A 23,518-nucleotide genomic window follows, 5' to 3' on the forward strand; every position below is an offset into this window, starting at 1 on the left:
TTAGGCTCCTAAATCTACATTTAGAGACCCAAATAAGTGGCCTGATTTGAAGTTAACACATTAAAGATGTGGGCTGGTCAAGTTTTATTTTAACAGCTAACACATTTTTAAAAATACCTTTTTTAAATATGACAGGTTTCAGAGTAACAGCCGTGTTAGTCTGTATTCGCAAAAAGAAAAGGAGTACTTGTGGCACCTTAGAGACTAACCAATTTATTTGAGCATAAGCTTTCGTGAGCTACAGCTCACTTCATCAGATGCATACTGTGGAAAGTACAGAAGATCTTTTTATACACCCAAACCATGAAAAAATGGGTGTTTACCACTACAAAAGGTTTTCTCTCCCCCCACCCCACTCTCCTGCTGGTAATAGCTTATCTAAAGTGACCACTCTCCTTACAATGTGTATGATAATCAAGGTGGGCCATTTCCAGCACAAATCCAGGGTTTAACAAGAACGTCTGGGGGGAGGGGTGTGTAGGAAAAAACAAGGGGAAATAGGTTACCTTGCATAATGACTTAGCCACTCCCAGTCTCTATTCAAGCCTAAGTTAATTGTATCCAATTTGCAAATGAATTCCAATTCAACAGTTTCTCGCTGGAGTCTGGATTTGAAGTTTTTTTGTTTTAAGATAGTGACCTTCATGTCTGTAATTGCGTGACCAGAGAGATTGAAGTGTTCTCCGACTGGTTTATGAATGTTATAATTCTTGACATCTGATTTGTGTCCATTTATTCTTTTACATAGAGACTGTCCAGTTTGACCAGTGTACATGGCAGAGGGGCATTGCTGGCACATGATGGCATATATCACATTGGTGGATGTGCAGGTGAACGAGCCTCTGATAGTGTGGCTGATGTTATTAGGCCTTGTGATGGTGTCCCCTGAATAGATATGTGGGCACAATTGGCAACGGGCTTTGTTGCAAGGATAGGTTCCTGGGTTAGTGGTTCTGTTGTGTGGTATGTGGTTGCTGGTGAGTATTTGCTTCAGGTTGGGGGGCTGTCTGTAGGCAAGGACTGGCCTGTCTCCCAAGATTTGAGAGAGTGTTGGGTCATCCTTCAGGATAGGTTGTAGATCCTTAATAATGCGTTGGAGAGGTTTTAGTTGGGGGCTGAAGGTGATGGCTAATGGCGTTCTGTTATTTTCTTTGTTAGGCCTGTCCTGTAGTAGGTGACTTCTGGGAACTCTTCTGGCTCTATCAATCTGTTTCTTCACTTCTGCAGGTGGGTATTGTAGTTGTAAGAATGCTTGATAGAGATCTTGTAGGTGTTTGTCTCTGTCTGAGGGATTGGAGCAAATGTGGTTGTATCGCAGAGCGTGGCTGTAGACAATGGATCGTGTGGTGTGGTCTGGGTGAAAGCTGGAGGCATGCAGGTAGGAATAGCGGTCAGTAGGTTTCCGGTATAAGGTGGTGTTTATGTGACCATCGTTTATTAGCATTGTAGTGTCCAGGAAGTGGATCTCTTGTGTGGACTGCACCAGGCTGAGGTTGATGGTGGGATGGAAATTGTTGAAATCATGGTGGAACTCCTCAAGGGCTTCTTTTCCATGGGTCCAGATGATGATGTCACCAATATAGCGCAAGTAGAGTAGGGGCGTTAGGGGATGAGAGCTGAGGAAGCGTTGTTCTAAGTCAGCCATAAAAATGTTGGCATACTGTGGGGCCATGAGGGTACCCATAGCAGTGCCGTTGATTTGAAGGTATACATTGTCCCCAAATGTAAAATAGTTATGGGTAAGGACAAAGTCACAAAGTTCAGCCACCAGGTTAGCCGTGACATTATCGGGGATAGTGTTCCTGACGGCTTGTAGTCCATCTTTGTGTGGAATGTTGGTGTAGAGGGCTTCTACATCCATAGTAGCCAGCATGGTGTTATCAGGAAGATCACCGATGGATTGTAGTTTCCTCAGGAAGTCAGTGGTGTCTCGAAGGTAGCTGGGAGTGCTGGTAGCGTAGGGCCTGAGGAGGGAGTCTACATAGCCAGACAATCCTGCTGTCAGGGTGCCAATGCCTGAGATGATGGGGTGCCCAGGATTTCCAGGTTTATGGATCTTGGGTAGTAGATAGAATATCCCAGGTCGGGGTTCCAGGGGTGTGTCTGTGCGGATTTGATCTTGTGCTTTTTCAGGGAGTTTCTTGAGCAAATGCTGCAGTTTCTTTTGGTAACTCTCAGTGGAACAGAGGATAATGGCTTGTAGAAAGTGGTGTTGGAGAGCTGCCTAGCAGCCTCTTGTTCATATTCCGACCTATTCATGATGACAACAGCACCTCCTTTGTCAGCCTTTTTGTTTATGATGTCAGAGTTGTTTCTGAGGCTGTGGATGGCATTGTGTTCTGCACGGCTGAGGTTGTGGGGCAAGTGATGCTGCTTTTCCACAATTTCAGCCCATGAACGTCGGCGGAAGCACTCTATGTAGAAGTCCAGTCTGCTGTCTCGACCTTCAGGAGGAGTCCACCTAGAATCCTTCTTTTTGTAGTGTTGGTAGGGAGGTCTCTGTGGATTAGTATGTTGTTCAGAGGTGTGTTGGAAATATTCCTTGAGTCGGAGACGTCGAAAATAGGATTCTAGGTCACCACAGAACTGTATCATGTACCTGGATTTGTGCTGGAAATGGCCCACCTTGATTATCATACACATTGTAAGGAGAGTGATCACTTCAGATAAGCTATTACCAGCAGGAGAGTGGGGTGGGGGGAGAGAAAACCTTTTGTAGTGGTAAACACCCATTTTTTCATGGTTTGTGTGTATAAAAAGATCTTCTGTACTTTCCACAGTATGCATCCGATGAAGTGAGCTGTAGCTCACGAAAGCTTATGCTCAAATAAATTGGTTAGTCTCTAAGGTGCCACAAGTACTCCTTTTCTTTTTTTAAATATCTAATCTAGACAAGACCTTATTGTTGCAAGGAGTTCTTCAAAGGTGAACTGCAGGTTACTGATGTACTGTTGTTAACCTCAAATAATAGCACTGAGAAGTGTGAACTGTCCCATTTATCTTAATGTTGTGTTAACACTCAACCTAAAGATGAGTCTGAATATTGTGAAAGGGATACTGTCAACTTGAATTTTTTAACTGATTTTTAAAAAAATTAAGCTATATAATAAAGCATGCTATAATTAGCATCCCTTCAATTTTTGAGAATTTCTGTGTTCTGTTTATAAACGTCTCTTGATTGGGCCTGAAAGCACCAACCTTAAACATGTAAGGGCTCGGACCTTTTTCCCTCACCTTTCTCTGTGCGCACACTCCTGTCTACTGCTGTTTCAGTTTCAGCTTTGCTGCTTCTATTGCTGATCAACACCTTGTTGCTGAACCTGAGAGAGAATCCACATGAGCTCTCCATGTTTTCTGAGTAATGCAGCAAACGGTGAAACAGACAAATCAGTAATCTTTGTTAGTGATACTGGGGATTGCTTCTAACGATTCTAGATACAAAATTTTCAGATAGAAGTCTGATTTTAAAATTGATGGTGTCCTTTTAACCATTCCATTGCTGATCTCTTTCCAGCCAGTGTATTTAGCCAACAATCCCAAACCGCCTCCCTAGATGCTGAAAACTTGCACTGTGCCTTGCCCTGTTGCCAGGCCTGGCACCTTTCCCCCGGCTGCTACAGTGCAGTAATGTATTTTCAGTACAGAAACCTGAAGCCTATTGAAAATGCAATGGTAGCATAAAATAAATGCAACCAATCAAGTTAACAAGGAATATTGTACTGACTGAATTATAGGAAAATAATACAATACAAACTTCAATTTCATTTTTGATGCTGTTGTAAAATCTTCACTCTGTTGCCCTGGAATATCACAGAAGCCTCATGATTTAAATTAAGTTTACTGTGGAGCACACTGGGCTTTGGCAATAGGAGTTTTCTTCATGGAGAATGCCAAAATGCTTTACAGGTTGAACCAACCAAGCCAGGCTACACACAGGTATCTCTTCACCCACCAGGAGTGTCAGTGTAAAATGAGGCAACTACTTAACAGAGCAAATGAGTCATAATGGGAGACGAACCCTATCCAATTGAAATTGGTACCTCGTCCTTCTTCAGAAATCCTCTTCTAGAACAGTTCTAAAGGACGACATCATTTTCCGTCTTCAACTGGGAGCTGTACATTGGTAAATCTAGTCTGGCATGCATAACGCAGGCCATGAAATTTCATCCAGTGTTTCCTACAGAAAGAATTTTATTCCTATGACTTTTATTCCTATGACTTTCGTTCTCAAAAACAAAGGAAATCTGTCCCTTTCCAGATCTCAGCGTTCTGAGCAAATGCATCTGAAAATTCGATTTCATCGGGTGACCCTGAGCCGCCAGTATTCCTCCAGACTCTGTAGGATTGATTCAGGGTTCTCAGCAAGACTCTTACTTCCAGATGCCCATTCAGCCTCCCCTCAGGAAGAATCTAAGAGTGTGTAAGCTACAGTCATTACTAGAATAGCATCATTCTCTGCAGTCTTGCTGCAGCTCCGAGAGAGTTTCCAAAAGCCCCTGCTGCAGCGTTTGTTCATCTGAGGGCAGGGCGACACTTGCAGGTGTAGAGCGCTGTGAGGTAAACCCGCCGTCGGAGAGCGCAGTAGGGCAAGCGCTGCAGTCTGTCCACACTGACCGCTGCAAGCGCACCGGCATGGCCACATTTGCAGCACTTGCAGCGGCATTGGGAGTGGTGCATTATGGGCAGCTATCCCAGCATGCCAGTGGCTGCAACATGCTTTTTCAAATGGGGGAGTGGAGTGTGTTGTGTGTATGTGGGGGGAGAGAGCATCCGATGAAGTGAGCTGTAGCTCACGAAAACTCATGCTCAAATAAATTGGTTAGTCTCTAAGGTGCCACAAGGACTCCTTTTCTTTTTGCGGATACAGACTGACATGGCTGTTACTCTGAAACATTTCAGCATGCTGTCTTGTAAGTTCAGAGAGCAGCAGACCCCCTTGCCCCCCCCCCCCACACACACACAGAGGCTGTCAAAAACGGAGCTTTGAAAGGGCATTTCCTCATTCCTACAGCTGATTCCAAACAATAAGGGGAATTATGGGATGTTTCCAGAGGCTGATCAGAGCACAGTAAAGCAACACCTCGTTCACACTGGTGCTACAGCTCTCCCACCTTAGTTAATTGGTCTCATTACAGTTGGTATGGCAACACCTTTTTTTATTGTTCTCTATGTATATGTATATATCTACCTACTGTATTTTCCACTGCATGCATCCGATGAAGTGGGTTTTAGCCCACGAAAGCTTATGCCCAAATAAATTTGTTAGTCTCTAAGGTGCCAAAACTACTTCTGTTTTTTTGCTAGTTTGAAGAGAAATTCACTTGACCCTCAAGTCACTTCGTCCCTATGTTCAGAACAGTAATATTCCTGGTGGAGAACACCACACTGATGTAGTATATCAGTCATCAAGGGAAGCTTTCCCATACCTCTTTTGCAAAGAGAGTTCTGCTTTGAGAATGGTGTATTTGTATCAGGAAGGCTTGCTGGCCATCTTCCTGGAAAACACACTGTTCTAGCAAACAGTCTTAGTAGTTTTCAGAGTAGCAGCCGTGTTAGTCTGTATTCGCAAAAAGAAAAGGAGTACTTGTGGCACCTTAGAGACTAACCAATTTATTTGAGCATAAGCTTTCGTGAGCCACAGCTCACTTCATAAATGGTCTCTGAAAGATCTTGATCATTCAAAGAGGTGGCATGCTCCAGCTAGACTTCTTTGCTAAAGGCAAAAATGAGAAATGGCCTGACAGGCTTGGCCTACGCTACAGAGTTACATCGATGTAAGCTGCTTTATGTCGATCTAACTCTAAGTGTCTACACTACAACGTTGCTCCTGCTGATGTAAGTCACCCGCTACACCGACTCAATGACCCCACCTGCACGAGAGGTGTAGTGCTTAGATCGATGTAGTGTGTAGACCCAGCGTTGCTTACATCAGACTGTTCTGGCTGTGAGCCCCAGGTGGTTGACGGCGAGAGCCCCACCACCCTGGGGCTTGGGCTGGCAGTTTCCCACACTCACAGTTAAATCAGTGCAAGCACTCCTGATGGTGACACACCCCGCCAACAGAAGGAGCTTTGTGCGGACATGCAAACCGGTTTAATCACTGCAGTGGGTGTACATTAACTAACTTAAGTCGACTTAATTTTGTAACGTAGACTTGCCCACAGATGCACCTTAGTAGATTGCAGCCAGGAATTTCCTTGTTTTTTCTTTTTTGTACCTCTGATCTCAAGTGTCGTCAGGAAGGTGTAACAGCAAAGAGCACATGGTCTTGGTAGTTTTAACTAGGGCACATCCGTTGCAGGTACTCGGATTCTGAGCTTAACTGAAGTCTCTGGTTCTATTCCACCTCTTCCAGATCTCGTGTCTTACCAGAAACAGGCTGAATTCCCTATTGAGATTGACAGAACCTGAACGTGCAGTGTTAATTAGACCAGCTTCTGTTTGTGAGACAGACAAGTTTTTGAGCCACACTGAGCTCTTCTTTAAGTCTGGGAAAGGTACAGCTAAATGCAAGGTGGAACAGATTGTGCTACTTATACTAAACACATTGCAAGGGACCATTCAAGGTAGAGTGGCCCATTAACACCTCTGCAATCTTTAAAACAAAAAGGGGGGGGGGGTTAGATTGTTGAAAGAAACCATAAATCCAGTGTCTCTGTTCAGACCATGATTTTTAGTGTCTACCAGTTATTAATTTAGTTTAATTTCATAACCCACTAACCCCCTCTTTCCACCTGTTCCACCTAGCATTTAGCTGTGACACTGGGGCTTTCCCAGACCTCAAGAAGAGCTTTTGGAGCTCAAAAGCTTGTCTCTCTCACCAGCAGAAGTTGGTCCAATAAAAGATATTACATCACCCACCTTGTCTCCTTAGGAACCTGAACTTGGCAGCCTCGATTGAGATTCTGAGTTCTGATCTAGTCTTTTCCAGTGAGTGTCAGATTCTACTAGAATTGTAAGGTTTCCACATGTTCTTGTTAACGATAAACGCCTTTATTCTGGTGGTGCCAGAAGGCCGCAGCCAGGACTAGGGTCTCATTGTGCTGGGCGTTATACAAATATCGGTAGGAAAAGGTTCCTATACGGAAGGGCTTAGAATCTAAGGCTAAGTCTGCATGCACACCTTACAACGGTATGGCTGTGCCGTTGCAAGGTAAGCCGTGTAGCCGCTCTTTGTTGCCGGGAGAGAGCTCTCCTGGTGACCAAATGAAACCACCCCCACAAGGGGCAGTAACTTCGTCGACGGGAGAGCAGTTCCTGCCAACAAAGTGCTGTCCACACCAGTGCTTTTTGTCATTAAAACTTCCGTGTTTTTTTTTTCACATCCCTGAGCGACGTCACTTTTAATGAAGAAAGTGGAGTGTGGACAAAGCCTCAGGTACAAAGGGCAGAGGAGGGAAATACAGCGTGCAATGAATTGGCACCATTCTGTTATCTGTGTGTTTTCGTGTGTAAGTGGGGGGTTGTTTTTTTTGTTTGTGTTTTCCCCCTTACGGGTAGAAAGAGGATGGGGAATGGCAGGAAGCGTAACATTAGTAAGAGCAAAGAGTAGGAGAAGGAAGGAGTAGAAAAAGACAATCAAAGCTTCTCATTTGCCTAGCTATGAGCAGCAGCCAGTGTTTTGTAGGCATAACAGCAGAAGTGAGTCTTTAGGAGGCTATGGTAGTGGCTGATCAGACTGTATACAAAGAGAGGTCTTTGATACAAAGATTTTCTGCTAAATTTTGGAGGAAAGGAAATGAGGGATAAGGGCTGTGATTTCTTGTGTACTTCTTTCAAATGTTTTGGATCTGGAAAGGCACATACACAGCCCCCAACACACTGTTTTCCAGAGGGTTCTGAAGCACATCCCCAAAACATTGACCTCTACAGGTAATCCATGAGGAGAACTCCAATTACAAATTTCTTTCCCAAGTCTACAGGCAATGCTCCAGCGTCACTGCTCTTGTACAGAGCTTCCCAACAGTAGCAGAGACTCTGGTCTCTTACACTCCAGCTATTCAGAAATTGGTGGGCAGCATGTAGCTGAGAATCATGGAGGTGTGTAGAACGTCTGAACAGCACCAGAGGCAAGCAATGGAGATATTCCTAGTGGAGGAGGAGTAGAGTACCCGAGATGTGCCCTCACTGTTTCCCCAACAATCAGGAGGTTTTAAAATGCAGGGATGGGGAAACCACTGTCTTGCTTCTAGCAGCTGAAGGGATAGGCAGGGGGCTTCAGATTTCAGATATCTACTAGCTAGAAGTTAATACAAAAGATGGAAGTCTCCAAGCAGGGTGCAGGGACAGCCTTTGTTAGGAACCACAGCCCCTCTCCAGTTCCAGAAGCTGGGAGCTGGCTGCGTTTCTCACCTGGCATTATCCAAGGAAGACGTTAATGGCAACACTACCCCGCTCGTCCTTGTATCTATCTGGTTGGTTGGTTTCCTTTGATGGCTAGCAGGTTTCTGGTGAGTGTTTCAAGCCCATCGAACCTTAGTGTGCTGTGGCAACTGAATAACTCGGTAAGTAGGGAGACCTATTTTTATCTGTAAGCAAAACAAATCTAGGACCTCACATACAGGACACTTGTGGGACTATTATTTTTCACAGTAAACCTGCTTCAGTTTGGATTTGTTTGGGATTGATAGAACGATGGTACAATGTTAACAATACTGCACATCAATATTTATTTCTCCTTATTTTCCAGGGCAGGAAAACCTCCCCCTGGCTTGCATCTGGATGTAGTCAAAGGAGACAAACTAATTGAGGTATGAAAATAGATGTAGTAAGCGTTTTAGATGCATGCAGAAGGAGATTGGATTTAACCCATCTGTGGGGAATTGAATTCCATTGCTTCGTTTCCCAGTCTTCCCCCTCCATTTGTACCTCGAAGTGACCCTTCCCTCTCTTTGTGCGCCCCAAAGTGACCCTTTCTTCCCCGACATGCACTTTTCTTTTTTTATTAACAGTGATCCAGCCCCCAGCCTTTAACCACAACCCTTAATGTTTGTAACTGATTTTGATGAAATGCGAAGTCCCCTTTGTATACATGCACTGGATCCCAGTCAGGAAGCTGTGCTGTGCATCTGTCAGCAACATGGTGGCATGGTGATTGGGTTTAGGAACATAGGACTGGAAGGGACCTTCCAGGTCAGCAAGTCTAGTCTCTTGCTCTCAGAGGTAGCCATTTATATAGTCCATGTAAATAAACGTTGCCCACTCCATCTTAAAACTGGTTAGGTGTTTTGCCCCCAGTACTCCTATTGAAAGGCTGTTCCAGAACCTGACTCCTTTGATGATTAGAAACCGTCTTCTAATTTCCAGCCTAAATTTATTCATGGCCAGTTTATCCCCATTTGTGCCAGAATTGTCCTTTAGCTTCGAGAGCTCTTCTCCATCCCTCGTGTTTACCCCTTCCCTCCAATGTATTTAGAGGCAACCTTATTCCCTCTAAGCCTTCATTTTGCTAGACTTAAAGGAACTTGGCTTGTTTGTCTCCCCTCATAAGAGAGGTTCTCCCTTCCTCTCATCCTAACAGCACTTCTCTGCATCTGGTGAGTTTGAATTCATCTTTCTAGAATGTGGGTAAATCCCAAACAAAACACTATGTTCATCTACAATTTAAAAAAATAAATGCAAATATTTCCAAAACTGTTACTTTGTGCAAAGCCTTATTTTACTAAACTTAAATGTTGTCTGCTTATCCCCTAAAAGTACATATGCTATTGAAGGTTTTAGTATAGCTGGTCTCGGATTCTGACCAGCAGTCCTCCTTGTCAGAAGTGCTCCAGGAGCCTGGTTTTGTAAGCAGAAGCTCATTTAACTAATGCCTGGGGAGCCCAAATGTTTAATGCAAAGTAAGTAGTATTAGACTGATTCTGAGCTGCTTATTGCAGGGGTTTGTTACTATAGTTTACGTTGTAATATTTTTACAATAAAAGTAATGCTTCTCTCTTGTCTAGAGTTCAGCAGTGGGAACAAAACCATTCAGGGAGCCAAAGGTTACAAAATAGGGGGAGCCAAAATAATGCTGCTAAGCAAGAAATTGGAGCATTAAGAATCTGAGTCTGGTGAAGAGAACCAGAGGAACTGGGGGTCATTGTTCACTGGTTTACAGTATACGATGTTGCAGGATCTTTGGCCAGCAAGGGAAAATTGCCCCTGACTCACAGGAGATTGTATTTGATCTGCTGGTCCATATTTTGGTTATGGTATCAAATACCCTCTCTTCCCTTTTAACAATGCATGTTCTGGAACTTATTTAATTGTATTCTTCCCAAGCCACAGTCCAGTTATAGTTCACAATTTTTTTCTACTGTACAACATAACCAACCCAATTTGGGGGTGGCGTGGTGAAAGAACCTAGTAAGTCTTCAGACTTATTTTAAGCACTTTGTTGATGTATCTCTCATCACCTAGTATTGTCTGCAGTATATTGTTTGTCTGTATAGAATGTAAGATCCTTGGGACAGGGATTATGTCTTGTATGTGTTGTATAGTGCAGAGCGCGACCATAGTCAAATAGCAGATTTTTAACACCTTAAGTGATTCCTTCATTGGGATTCTTCTGCAGTGCTACTCGGATGCCTTGGCATCCCTGCTCCGATTCTTTCTGGTCTTGTAATCGCTTATCCTGCCCTTCTGCCATAAGCCATATATTACAGCCAGCAACTTCAAGGTGAAAAATCTTCATCTTTCAATCATTCTGCAGGGCCTATATTCCAACACTCACGGGTATGTAAAACATCTGGCTGTACCATGAGTAAAGCCTGGATGTGTTGTGACATCAAGAACCTGAAAATGCAATTGACTTCACTGATTTTCATTGGTCAACTTCATAGGGCTGTAAAAAGAGCAAAGCTAGTGACAGGCAAAGTGGATTTCAAAAATGTTCACTTTTTCTAATCTAGTATTGTTGGTAAAGGTGAAGAAATGTTTGTTCCCAGCACATGACCTTAAGTTAACTGTCCTTTTTAAGGTTCAGTTGTTTAGACTAGTCGGAAAGCTCTGCATGTTTTTCTGTAGTTAGTGGCTAGGTTATAGAACACTTCAATCTTTACAGATTTACTGAGCACTTGATACTAACCGAGCTATCTGGATCCCAGCTCTCCTGTAGAGATCTGAGATACAGCTTGTGATTGCTGGGTCTGAGAAGTGCAATATTAAAACAAGCCATGAAGTATTAAGCTCAGCGGGTAGAGGATCACGCTGGGTTATAGCTCAGAGGCACAGATGAGTTTTAAGCTTGTCCACACTTAAAATACCACAGTGGCACCACTGTAGCGCTTCAGTGAAGATTCTGCCTACGCCAGCAGGAGGGCGTGACCGTCTATGCTGTTATGGTCACCACTCTTACAAGATTATGGTTTGCTTTGTATAAAATTTGCCTTGAGGTATCATTTGAAAACTCTTAATCCGCTGAACATTATTATCCCATTGAAATATGAGTAGAAAACTCTGAAGTTGATATTCTACTGTATGGTTGTTAGAGAAATGTTTTAAGTCTGGGTAACACTTACAAACCATTTTTCAGAGATAAAGACACACTGGCACCCCCAGACAGCCCCCTTGACTTTACTGATACTTATCACTTGCTTAAGCAACCATTCTCCTGCAGGGGGAAGGTGTGAATATGAAACTTACATTGCATCTCAGGAACATTTCAGCCCTCACATAGTCCCTTGTAGATGTGTCACTACACCCCAATGGGGGGAGGGGGATCCTCACAGAGGGGAGGCAGGTATGAGAGAGAGAAACCTCCGACTCACCTCTCCTCCTATCTCTCTGCTCATCACGTCAACGGACACCTGACTCTGAACTGACAGAGTGGTCCCTGGCTGAAAGAAAATCCAGACTGTGAACTATGACAACTTGTGGTGAAAGAGTCTCTTGCTTTAGACGCCATTCGATAGTTAAAGGTTAGGAAGTAGCTTCTGTGTTTATTTTCTTTTGTAACCAGTACTGACCTTTTTATGCATTATCACTTAAAATCTTTCTATAGTTAATGTTTGTTTCATTTTAACCAGTGTGTGTGTGTTAAAGTGTGTGGAGAAACTCCATTTGGGATAACAAGTTTGGTGCATTATCATTTTCCTTTGCTGAAATGACGAACTTTCTATGAGCTTGCATTGTTCAGCAGTGTACTGGACAGTACAAGACACACATTTCTCGGGGAACAAGATTGAGACTAAGAAGTGGCGGGTGTTGCCCTATATGTAATTTGAGTGACTAGTCAGAGTGCTTGTGTATTTAGCTGGGAGTGAATTTACATACTGAAGGCTTCACAAGCAGACCAGGCGTAGCTGCTCTGGCAGTGAAGCAGTGTAAAAGGCACTCCAGGCTAGAGAGTTCAGGGGACACCGCTGTTCAACAGTCCAGATTGTACCCTGGGGAATGTCACAGTGGTGCAGCGAGGAGCAGGGTATATGCACAGCTTGTCGTTCTGAGTGAAGTTTGCACTTTAAGCACTGGTGTAGCAATTTTAAGTGAAATTCAAGTGTGGTGGCTGAAAACAATCGAAGAGTTACAGTTTTGTTTTCTGTTTGCTTATTTCGGGAAAGGGAAATAGGAACAGAAACGCATAAAAAATGAGCAAAGGTACAGCAGCTACAAAGATGGATATGACCAAATAGAAGTTGAAGGAGAGCAAATGAACGCAAGCATTGGTTAAAAGAAGCAGAGATTAAACTGAAAATGAAGGCATTAGAGCTGAGAGAGAAGCAGCAGTAGCTGCTGCTGCTTTAGGAGAAGCCCATAAAGGAGCCCTGAGGCAACTGGAAGCTGAGGCTCACAGGCGAGCCATGGAGCTGAAAGCCAAAGAGGCTGAGGAGGAGGAGAAGGAAAAGGAGCAGAGGTACAACCTGGAGATGAGAGCAGAGCACTATAAAAGGCACCCTAGGCTGTAGAGTTAAGGGGACACCACTGTTCAACAGTCCAGAGTATACGCTGGGGTCTGTCACAAGGGGTTTTCCTGTCGGTGTAGGTAATCCACTTCCCCAAGAGGCAGTAGCTAGGTTGACTGGTGAATTGTCCCCTTGACCTAGTGCAGTCTACACCAGGGGGTAGGGGACTTAAGTTAGTTGGTGGTGCTCAGGGGGGTGGATTTTCTTACCCATGAGCAACGTAATTATACCGACCTAACTTCCTAGTGTAGACCAAGCCTTCATCGTGGTCAGATAAAGGCTGTAAAATTAGTGTTCATTGTTATTGATTTGCCACTGCCTTGTGAAGTCATTACACCTATGCAAAGTGAGTGTCAAACACTGCCAAGTCTGAATGGCAACGTTTTACACTTAGTACTGGTGTACATGAGAAATTGCATCGACACTTCTCCAGCCCCTTGGGACTAGAAGTAAGAATAAGAACTGACCTAGGAATTTTTCCACAGTACTTGAAGCCACAGGATACGGTGCTCATAGGGCTTTAAATACCCATGTCTGGTTCTGCTCTCCCAGTAAGAGGGAGTTCGTTGAGAATAAAAGGGAAACTTAGTACAAGGAAGCACCAGCTCCTTGACTCTCCATAATAAGAAATGGGATCACAGAATGCAGCTCCACAAAGGTATTGAATTCAGGAAAACCACCTGGGGAACTGAATCTAGTGAGTAAGACACTTTTGGAAGAAGCAATAAATCCATTGGGGTGGAAAAATTTGGGGAATCCTAAAACCTGCAATGATTAAAGTGCAGCTGACCTCAGAATTAAAAGAACAAGAAGCAGACAATATGGCTTTGCAAAGAAATGCTCAAATAAAATGAGGTCTTGAGAAAAACCTCTATGAAACACTGATGTAACCAAACAAACCAGAATCCATTAAGACTTGCAGGAAAAAGAGAAGGGCAGCAAAAAGATACTATCCAGAGAGGCTAATATGAATGGGAAGAGCTCTTCTTCTTAGAAGTGTATGTGGTGGAGGAAAAAAGCATCAAATAATGCTTCAGAGGTGGCTAAGAGAGCCATTTTCTTCTAAAACTGTCTTGTCCAAACTTTTATGTTTTGGTTAACTTGGAAATAAGGGAAGACCTTGTAAAAATTGCTGTTCACAAAGAGCAGGTAAGGGAATATATGAACAATGTGAACATATACCAATCAACAGGTCCAGATGGCACAATTGGTGGGTGAATAGAATGCAGAAGTTGTGATATGTTCTGGGTTTTGGCAAAGCATTTGATGATGTCTCGTGAAATTATGCTCAGAAATTTGTTCAAATTGACTCTGATATGAACACTATTGTGTAGATTGAAAACTGGCTGCAGGCCTGATGGTAAGGGATGATGATAAATGGTAACATGTAGAGTTGACAGAGGACTTACAATAGAATATTAGGGTTGGAAGAGACCTCAGAACGTCATCTAGTCCAATTCCTTGCTCAAAGCAGGACCAGCACCAACTAAATCATCCCAACCGAGGCTTTGTCAAGCCGGACCTTAAAAACCTCTAAAGATGGAGATTCCACTACCTCCTTAGGCATCCCATTCCAGTGCTTCACCACCCTCCTAGTGAAATAGTGTTTCCTAATATCCAACCTAGACCTCCCCCTCTGCAACTTGAGACCATTGCTTCTTGTTCTGTCATCTGCCACCACTGAGAACAGCCGAGCTCCATCCTCTTTGGAACCCACTTTCAGGTAGTTGAAGGTTGCTATTGTGCCTTGTCGTCTTTGGGTAATGATCTAGAAAAGAGAATAAACACATGAAATTTGCTAAACATTCATTAGTGAATACTAAATTGTGAGAAGCCGCAAATGCCATGCGAGCAGAGAAATACGTAATACAAATGGGATAGAGCGCTTAAAAACAAAAGCAGAAAACAAAACGAGGTTCGGTTTGGAAAAGGTGAGTTAATCCATAAGGGGGAAATTTAATCTGAAACAGAATAAAAACCGGAATATCAGTAATGCTGAAAGAGACTAAAGGTGATAATGGACAGCTAATTAGGCAGGTTTTCAAAGAAAATGAGCCCAGTGCAATTTTGTATCTGTTGATGAGGCACAGGAATAGATGTCAAGATGCCTGTTCCTGGCTCTGTCCCTCACCATGTGTCTTGGTGCTTAGTCACAGACGTTGTCTGCCTTCCCCAGGCCCTCCAACTATAGGCCTGAGAAGATTGCCTATGGAATATTGAGATCTGTTCTAGGCATCCACATTACAAGAAAGATTAACAAACAAAAGAGCAGGAAGAGCAACTTAAATGATGAGGAGCTGGAGGAATTAAGTTGAGTGATTTGAAGAGCTGCATTCATTTACAAGAAACTTTGAGGATTCTGCTGCTGCACAGGGCCTTTAGGTCTGTGCTCTTTGGCCACATGGGACTTCAGAACCCCAGCCGTAAGCACTTGGAAACGAGGAACTGCTCAGTGACGGTCTCCCAAATTGAGCTGCTGCTTCACACACAATACAACCTTAATGCAGCCCCTCTTTGGGACATTACTCCTTGTAACATTCTTTGGGAGGTGGGGAATATTTGGCTAAATTGCAGAACAACAATCAAAATGTATTAAGATCTTTAATGTATTGTTAGCATCTCTAATTGTGGTTGTGCAGGTGGCAGTAAGGAGAAAAGGCAAGTCAGTGTGAGCGCCACCAATCAGCAGCACATCTCCCCACATCAGTGCTGCTCAGGGTAGGTTAAGTCAAAGCGACTTTAAATCAACAAGCCAGAAACCTTGACGTGAATCGTGTTTTACCTTTATACTTTTTAATTTTTGCTAATGAAGGGATGATTCTCATTGGTTGGTAACCACTAAAATGTGTTGATTTGCTACTAAATATAGCCTTTACGTTAAATTTGGTGGTTCTTTTTGCTGACCAGGAGGATAAATTATATCTGTGCATGCTCATTTAAGAAATTATGTAACTTAATTTAAATTTATTCAGATTCTTAATTTTCACATTTTATATTAGAAAATGGTGAATGATACTTTTTTAACAGATTAATTATTAACTTGCAATTTGCATTAAGCTGTATTTGGATGAAAATTCAATTAAAATACACACAAACAGCATTTTAAAGTATTTTTATTAGCTCAATAAAACTACCTTAAATGTGCTGGTTACATAAATTTTTTTCTTATCATAACATTTATCAAAACATGCTTTGCAAATAAAACTGATTTATTAAACAAAGGAAGTATTATCTGTAGTTATTGAATGGAACTAATTGTTTCTGGTCACCATAGAATCCTAGAAGTGGAAGGGACTGCGAGACGTCATCTAGTCCTGTCCCCTGCACTCAAGGCAGGACTAAATGTTATTTAGACCATCCCTGACAGGTTTTTGTCCAAGCTGTCCTTAAAAATTCCCAATGATGGAGGTTCCACAAAGTCCGTAGGCAATTTATTCCAGTGCTTAACCACCCTGACAGTTGGGACGTTTTTCCTAATGTCCAACCTAAACCGCCCTTGCTGCAATTTAAGCCCATTGCTTCTTGTCCTATCTTCAGAGGTTAAGAACAATTTTTCTTCCTCCTTGTAACAAACTTTTATGTACTTGAAAACTGTTGTGTCCCCTCTCAGTCTTCTCTTCTCCAGACTAAAACCAATTTTTTCAATCTTCCCTCATAGGTCATGTTTTCTAGACCTTTAATCATTTTTGTTGCTCTTCTCTGGACTTTCTCCAATTTGTCCACATCTTTCCTGAAATATGGCACTCGGAACTGGACACAATACTCCAGTTGAGGCCTAATCAGTGCAGAGCAGAGCAGAAGAATTACTTCTCTTGTCTTGCTTACAATACTCCATGTCCTTCATTACTTTAGAATTAGTAGATCTCATCCTCTTAAACCTAGTTTTTATTCATAGATTGGAAGGGGAAACCAAGCTTTCCTGCTTTTTCAACTCCCAATTGGTTTCTTAACTTTGAATGAACTTATCATTGAACTGAACTAGTTGAATAAACTCAACTGAAGAAAATATCTTTGAACCTACAGAAGAGACTACTGCCATCAAAAACTTGTTCAACACTTCAGCAAATTCTGGTTCCAGGTGCTTGGACAGTGACTTCCACCAATTTAGTTTGACCAGGTTATTTTAGACTTTGCAACAAAAGTACTGCTTAATTTTATTTAATTTAACTTAAAAACATTTTTTAAAATAATTATGAATTCGTATTAACTGTGATGTTGCCATGCAGCCCACTGCCCATTCCATCAGACTGTATGAATAGGAACCCTAGCTTGGTGCTATGGGCACACGGAAAATGTCAGCTTTTGTTGGCCAGGGTGCTGTGATGTTCCTATATGCATCCACACGGAGGCAGAGTTGTGTGGTGTGCAGCAGCACCTTAAGTGAGCATTTCCTGATCTTCCAGTGTTTGAGTTGGAGGTTTCTAAGTTCCATGACTTAAAAGGGCATGGGGACTTTTTGAGTCACTGTAGTTTAAATCTTAATCCATCCAGACCCTTAATCATCTAAATTACTTCCCCCATAAGGCACAGCACACACCTAACCTATGCATGCGTCAACCCTGAATATCAGCTGATGTTGCTGCAGTTCTAATTAAGTTCTAATTTGTTATGCCATGAGGAAGGTTAATGTGGTGGCGGCTAGTGTTTCCTTACTATCTGCAGGCAGAAGGAAGTTCCTTTCGGGGATATGTCACTTGTCAATGGAAATGCATTCTGTTGCAGGCGCAGGCAAACGTTTAGGCCTGAGGGCTACATCAGGTTTTGGAAATTGTATAGAGGACTGGTTAGGGGAGGCTGTGCCAGGCTGCCCCTGCCCCCTATCCACCCCCCACCCTCCTGGGACCCCTGCCCCCTCCCCTCCCCCTGTTCCCTGATGTGGGGGGGAGGGGAGGGGAGGGGGCAGGACCCCGGAATCTCTGCCCCTGACTGCCCCCGACCACCACCCCAAACTCCCCTGCCCCCTTACCGTGCAGCACAGAGCACCGGTGGCTGGCAGCGCTACAGCCGCACCACCCAGAGCGGTGTGCCGGTGTCGTGTAGTAAATTGCTCTCCGTAACTGCTACCGTAGCACATTCCTACGCAGAGCAGTTTAATACACTACACCAGCAGCATGGCACGCTGAGGCTGTGGGGGAGGGGGAGCAGCGGGGCAGGGGCTGGGGGCGAGCCTCCCAGGCCAGGAGTTCAGGGGCTGGGCAGGAGGGTCCCGTGGGCTGTAGTTTGCCCACCTCTGCTCTATTGGCATTAGACCATAGTGTCTCATAACTTGGTACCTTGCTTTTTTAGGGTTTACATAGAGGGGATGTCATGCATGCCCAACCTTAATCCAGTTTAAACAAAATACTTTGTTTATACAATAAGTATGGAGAACCGGAGTAAGAAGGAAAAGCTAAGATGTCTAACAGAAGAAATGGGCTGATAGGTGGATTTGGTTGTGGGTGAAAACACACTGGAGAAACCAACTAGGCCAAACAAAGCTCTGGAGAACACAATGTAGGTACAATCCTGCATAGGAACAGAGGACTTGCCATTCTGCACTGGTCCCTAGGTCTGTCTCTGACAGTGCCCAGTACCATATACGTCACAGGAAGGTGTGAGAAACCCTACAGTAGGCACATGTGGCATAATCTCTTCCCCCCCGGCCTCATCCTAATACCTAGTAGTTAGATTGGTTTAAGCCCTGAGGTATAAAAAGTGTTTTATCCCTTCCAAAACTGTGTTTTGCACTGGCCTCAGGGAGGTGGACTGGATAGGACCCAGTTGGTCTCTTCCATCTCCAGTTGCTCTGATTCTATAAGGCAGAGCTTCCTTTGAATTTCCTTTGAGTGGGTCAAGACAACATTGAAATGTTATCCAACAGGTTTTAATATGCTGAGACCGTGTGTCGCTTCCTATGTTGTGCATAGTCTTTCCTTTCTCTACTAGTTTGCTGAAGATTTGTGTGATTGTGTTGGGTTTTGATCTGTTTGCTTCATGTTCTAGAGCAGAGGTGGGCAAACTTTTTGGCCCGAGGGCCACATTGGCATTGCAAAACTGTATGGAGGGCTGGGTAGGGAAGGCTGTGCCTCCCCAAACAGCCTGGCCCCCGCCCCCTCCCACTTCCTGCCCCCCTCAGAACCCCTGACCCATCCAACTCCCCCTGCTCCTTGTCCCCTGACTGCCCCCTCCCGGGACTCCGTCCCCTGAATGCCCTGACCCCTATCCAACTCCTCCCCACCACCACTGCTCTCTGTTCCCTGACTGCTCCCACTCCCTGACAGCCCCCCGGGACTCCCACACCTATCCAACTGTCCCCTGACTGCTCCTGGGACCCCCTGCCCCTTATCCAACCCTCCCTGCCCCCTTACCATGCTGCTCAGAGCAGCAGGAGCTCGCCACCTGGCTGGAGCCAGCCACACCGTCCACGCTGCCTGGCAGGAGCGTCGGGCCAGAGCGCTGGCAGCATGGCACACTGCAGGGGAGGGGGACAGCAGAGGAGGGGCTAGGGGTGAGCCTCCCTGGCCGGGAGCTCAGGGGCTGGGCAGGACGGTCCCGCAGGCTGTAGTTTGCCCACTTCTGTTGTAGAGTCCATGTTTTTTAGGAAGATCTGGGAGTTTGTATAAATCTGATAAGGTAACGCTGCTATTTATTTCATATTCTACCTCAGAAACTGATCATTGATGAGAAGAAATATTATCTTTTTGGGAGAAACCCTGATCTGTGTGATTTTACCATTGATCACCAGTCCTGCTCTCGGGTCCATGCTGCCTTGGTGTATCACAAACATCTTAAGAGGGTTTTTCTCATAGACCTTAACAGCAGTAAGTAACTTGGCATTTAACCAGGGAGCGGGTGTAGGCTGATCTGATAGTTTGACTGGTTGGATTTTGAAGATGTTTGATGCATGAGGATTGAGTTTGTGTTAGCTTCTTATTGACTGAGACCTTGTAACACTTCCAGTGCACTACATCCCAATGCTCAAACCCTCTTGAACATCCCCAGAGCTATATTCCTTTCCAGTCACATTTTGCCATGTGGGGAAACGATGGCCATCTGGGATATGAACTAACGCTCATTCTGAAGTTGACACAAGCTGGGGCTAGAGGGATTCCTTGTCACTCAGTGCCCCTCCCTCATTCAGCGATTGGTGACGGCATTTCCAGGCTCTGGAGCGGATCAGATTGGTGGCATGGCAGTGAGGTTCCAGAGGGACTTCAAAACTATAATCTTTTTTTTAACTACTTCTGGTTAGAAAGCTACATCTCCACTGCGTAGGGCACTTTCTCTGGATCTGGAACTCAAGGGAGCTCCAGCCTGTTCCATGCAGATGGATACAAGCAGGGGGTGACTAGAAATATTAGAGGAAGCCTGAAACCAAAGTGTGCTTGTCATTTCTGTTAGTTATATGGGGAGTGCTGACCCCTGCATGGGATGTTAGGGTGATAGCATTACTGCAGTGACATGTATATATCCAGCTATCCACGCGTGGGTTTTGACCTTTTGGCAGTGTTCCAGTTCCCCAGTGACCGTCTGGTTTTTTTTTTCATTCTGATATTCTCCTCAGCACATGGCACGTTCTTGGGTCATATTCGTTTGGAACCTCACAAACCCCAACAGATTCCCATTGACTCCACGGTTTCATTTGGTGCCTCCACACGGGCATACACTCTGCGAGAGAAGCCGCAGACACTGCCGTCCGCAGTTAAAGGAGATGAGAAAATGGGTGGTGATGATGAGGAGCTCAAGGGCTTGCTGGGCCTGCCAGAGGAGGAGACCGAGCTTGATGTGAGCACCATGAAGCATTGTGCCTCTTACTGGATAGCACTCCCCACCATCGGCTTGGGGTGCTCATTTCCCTGGTGCTGTAGATGGCTTTAGGGGTGTCTGCTGCTGGCAGGCACTCACAGGCCATCTCATGCCATTAGGATAGGATGCTTTCATGCTTCTTTCCAGCACCTCTTGTATAACAGCCCATGTTCTACCACCCCAGCCAAACCCACACCAGGTCGCTGGCAGTTCCCCAGCCCTGCTGCTCATTCACAAGCCATGCCCGCTGTAGCCCCATCACCTGCTAGTGGAGGGCAGGCCAGGAGGGACACAGACCAGTGCAGCTGGCACTTCTGCCCCATTCTTTCCTTGAGGTTTAAGGCTGGGGCTAAGCCATGTGCTGTGCTCTGCTGTTAACTCTCAGCCCTCCGATGGCAGCTTTGTGCGTTATAGCTGCACTGACCATTTCCTCCCTGATTGTGTCCTTAGAACCTGACAGAGTTTAACACAGCCCACAACAAGAGAATCTCCACGCTCACCATAGAGGAAGGGAACTTGGATATTCAGAGACCAAAGAGAAAACGGAAGAACTCCAGAGTGACATTCAGCGACGATGACGAGATCATTAATCCAGGTGATCATGTGTATCTTGCCCCTCCATCTCCTCGCCCCCACCCCTCTGAGAGCCTGCCTGCTAATATCCCATATTTGGAGATCCCGCCCATGGCCAGCCGGCCAGTCAGTTGGAAAACACAGAAATCTGAGTTGGAGACTCCAAGGGGACTGGCCCTTCAGAGAAGCGCCCACATTTCTCCACATCGGTGTTATGTGCCCTCCGAGGCACCTTCCAGCTAAACAGTACTGTTGCTGTCTTCCGGGAGGCACATGAGGTCCCTCAACCCCTACAGCTCCTGTGCCGCTTGCTGCGCACCCAGGCAAAGCCCCTGAGGCGGTAGCGGCCAGACTTCCAAGGGCTCCAAACTCACAGTTGCACCAGTTTTTCAACAGCTCAACACCATACGTGCTGAGCTCTCCTACTTTGGTGTCTAAGTGGGAGCTGAGTGTTTCTGAAAATCTAGCCCTAGATGCTTTGAGCACTGCATGGGCGGCTGTGGGGGGGACGGGATTAACGGTAAGCCTAATGCTTAAACCATTTAACCTTTTACATCCCACTTCACTCATCAGCTAACATGAGTTGTTCAGGTTCCTTATTTCCAATTTGAATTTGTTTGTCTGGAAGTTTGACAAAGTCCGTCTGGAAGGAAGGTGGGTAAGGTAAATTAACCATTGGAACAACTGTAACCTACAGAATATCAACACCCCCATCCCCAAGCGTCAACAGTTCTTCCAGCTCTTCCCAGCCTAAATAGATTGGGAGCCCACTGCCACTAGATGGCCCCAGCAGTTTGAAGGATCTTAATTTCTCTCCCGTGTGCACACAGCTTCTGAACTGCAGCTTTCTGAAGGGAAGGTGGATACGACACTTCCATACAGAGATGTGTTTGCATGCCGTGGGCACACTGCAGTGTACACCCTCTCTTGTAGCCATTGTACTAAAAGCATAATCCTTCTCATGCTTACAGAGGACGTGGACCCTTCGGTTGGGCGTTTCAGAAACATGGTACAGACAGCAGTGGTCCCAGTTAAGGTACAAACTAACTTCCAAATCTAACCAAAACTCTTCATCTGTAATTTGTAATCTATAGTGTGAATTATTGTCTTAAATACTATGCATTAGGGTGCGGGAATTGTCAGTGGTTTTTTTTTTTTTGTGTTCAGATGGATTAAAGGGAAACTGGCAGGTCTGTTCAGGTTCATAATTTAGGCAGCATTTTCAAAATTGAAGATCAATAGAAATGTCCCCAAATGCTTTTCTAAAAATCAATTGGCTGTTTTTTGGTGTTAAGAAGTTATGGGGTGAGAGACAAAGTACTGTATGGATTAGAGCAGTGGTGGGCAACCTGTGGCCCATCAGGGTAACTAGCTGGCAAGCTGCAAGACAGTGTTTACACTGACCATTCGCAGGCACGGCTGCCCATAGCTCCCAGTGGCCACAGTTCTCCATTCCCAACCAATGGGAGCTGCGGGAAGTGGCTCAGACCACAGGGACGTGTTGGCCGCTGCTTCCCATAGCTTCCATTGGCTGGAAACAGGAAGCTGCACGCGGCTGTGCCTGCAGATGGTCAATGTAAACACTGTCTCGCGGCCCGCCAGCGGATTAGAAGCTGGCTAAGGGGCCAAAAACACCAAGTAGGAATCAATGGTCTGTTTTCTACACAAGAAAAGGTTAACGTGGGTGTCAGAGAAGGTTCCATATTAGGACTGGTGAGGTTTGGTACGTTCACTTTTTCTGTGGGAAGGCAGGGAACAAAGAAGTGGGCAAGTCTGCAGATGGCATCATTGTGTAGGATACTCAGGGCTAAAGAAAACTGAGGAATTTCAGAATAGCCTAACAATGTGATTGCAGATGAAATCTCCTATTGACAAGTACAAAGTAATGCGCATGGGAATACTTTGAGTTACTCTAAGATCACTTACATTCTAAATTAATTATAACTGTTCTGGAAAAAGATCTGGGTGATCGAAAGCAAGACATAAAATCTGCCAGTCATAATCCAGAGATGGCCCTGTTTGTCGTTTTGTATCCAGGTAAAGAAATACCCTTCAGAAACCACACCCACTTAGCCATGCCTTTTGGACGCAGGCAGGTTGGGCAAGCAAGCTCAGGAGGCAAAGATGGGAAGCTTAGTCTATTCCATAAACTAAACCCTACCTGATGCTTTCAACACCCAGGACTGGTCAATGCTACAGAGTTAGGTTGACGTAAGGCAGTTTATGTCAACCTAACTATGTCAGCGTGGACACTACAGCCTTGCTCCCGGTGATGT

At 44.8% G+C, this 23,518-nt stretch overlaps 1 protein-coding gene and 1 non-coding gene across 2 annotated transcripts in view; both read left to right on the top strand.

Moving 5' to 3' along the window:
* The window catches only part of PPP1R8 (protein phosphatase 1 regulatory subunit 8), a 30,614-nt gene that overhangs the window by 3,318 nt on the left and 3,778 nt on the right, over positions 1-23,518 (top strand). The window contains exons 2-6 of the mRNA XM_077837917.1: positions 8,690-8,750; positions 19,531-19,684; positions 20,428-20,648; positions 21,120-21,264; positions 22,214-22,278. Of these exons, the coding sequence (XP_077694043.1) occupies positions 8,690-8,750; positions 19,531-19,684; positions 20,428-20,648; positions 21,120-21,264; positions 22,214-22,278 (646 nt within the window). The remainder of the gene's footprint in view (positions 1-8,689; positions 8,751-19,530; positions 19,685-20,427; positions 20,649-21,119; positions 21,265-22,213; positions 22,279-23,518) is intronic.
* On the top strand, positions 11,052-11,216 carry LOC144277422 (small Cajal body-specific RNA 1). The gene has a single exon (XR_013348454.1).

Source organism: Eretmochelys imbricata, chromosome 19 (genome assembly GCF_965152235.1).
Source record: "Eretmochelys imbricata isolate rEreImb1 chromosome 19, rEreImb1.hap1, whole genome shotgun sequence".
In the NCBI taxonomy this organism is placed as follows: domain Eukaryota; kingdom Metazoa; phylum Chordata; order Testudines; family Cheloniidae; genus Eretmochelys; species Eretmochelys imbricata.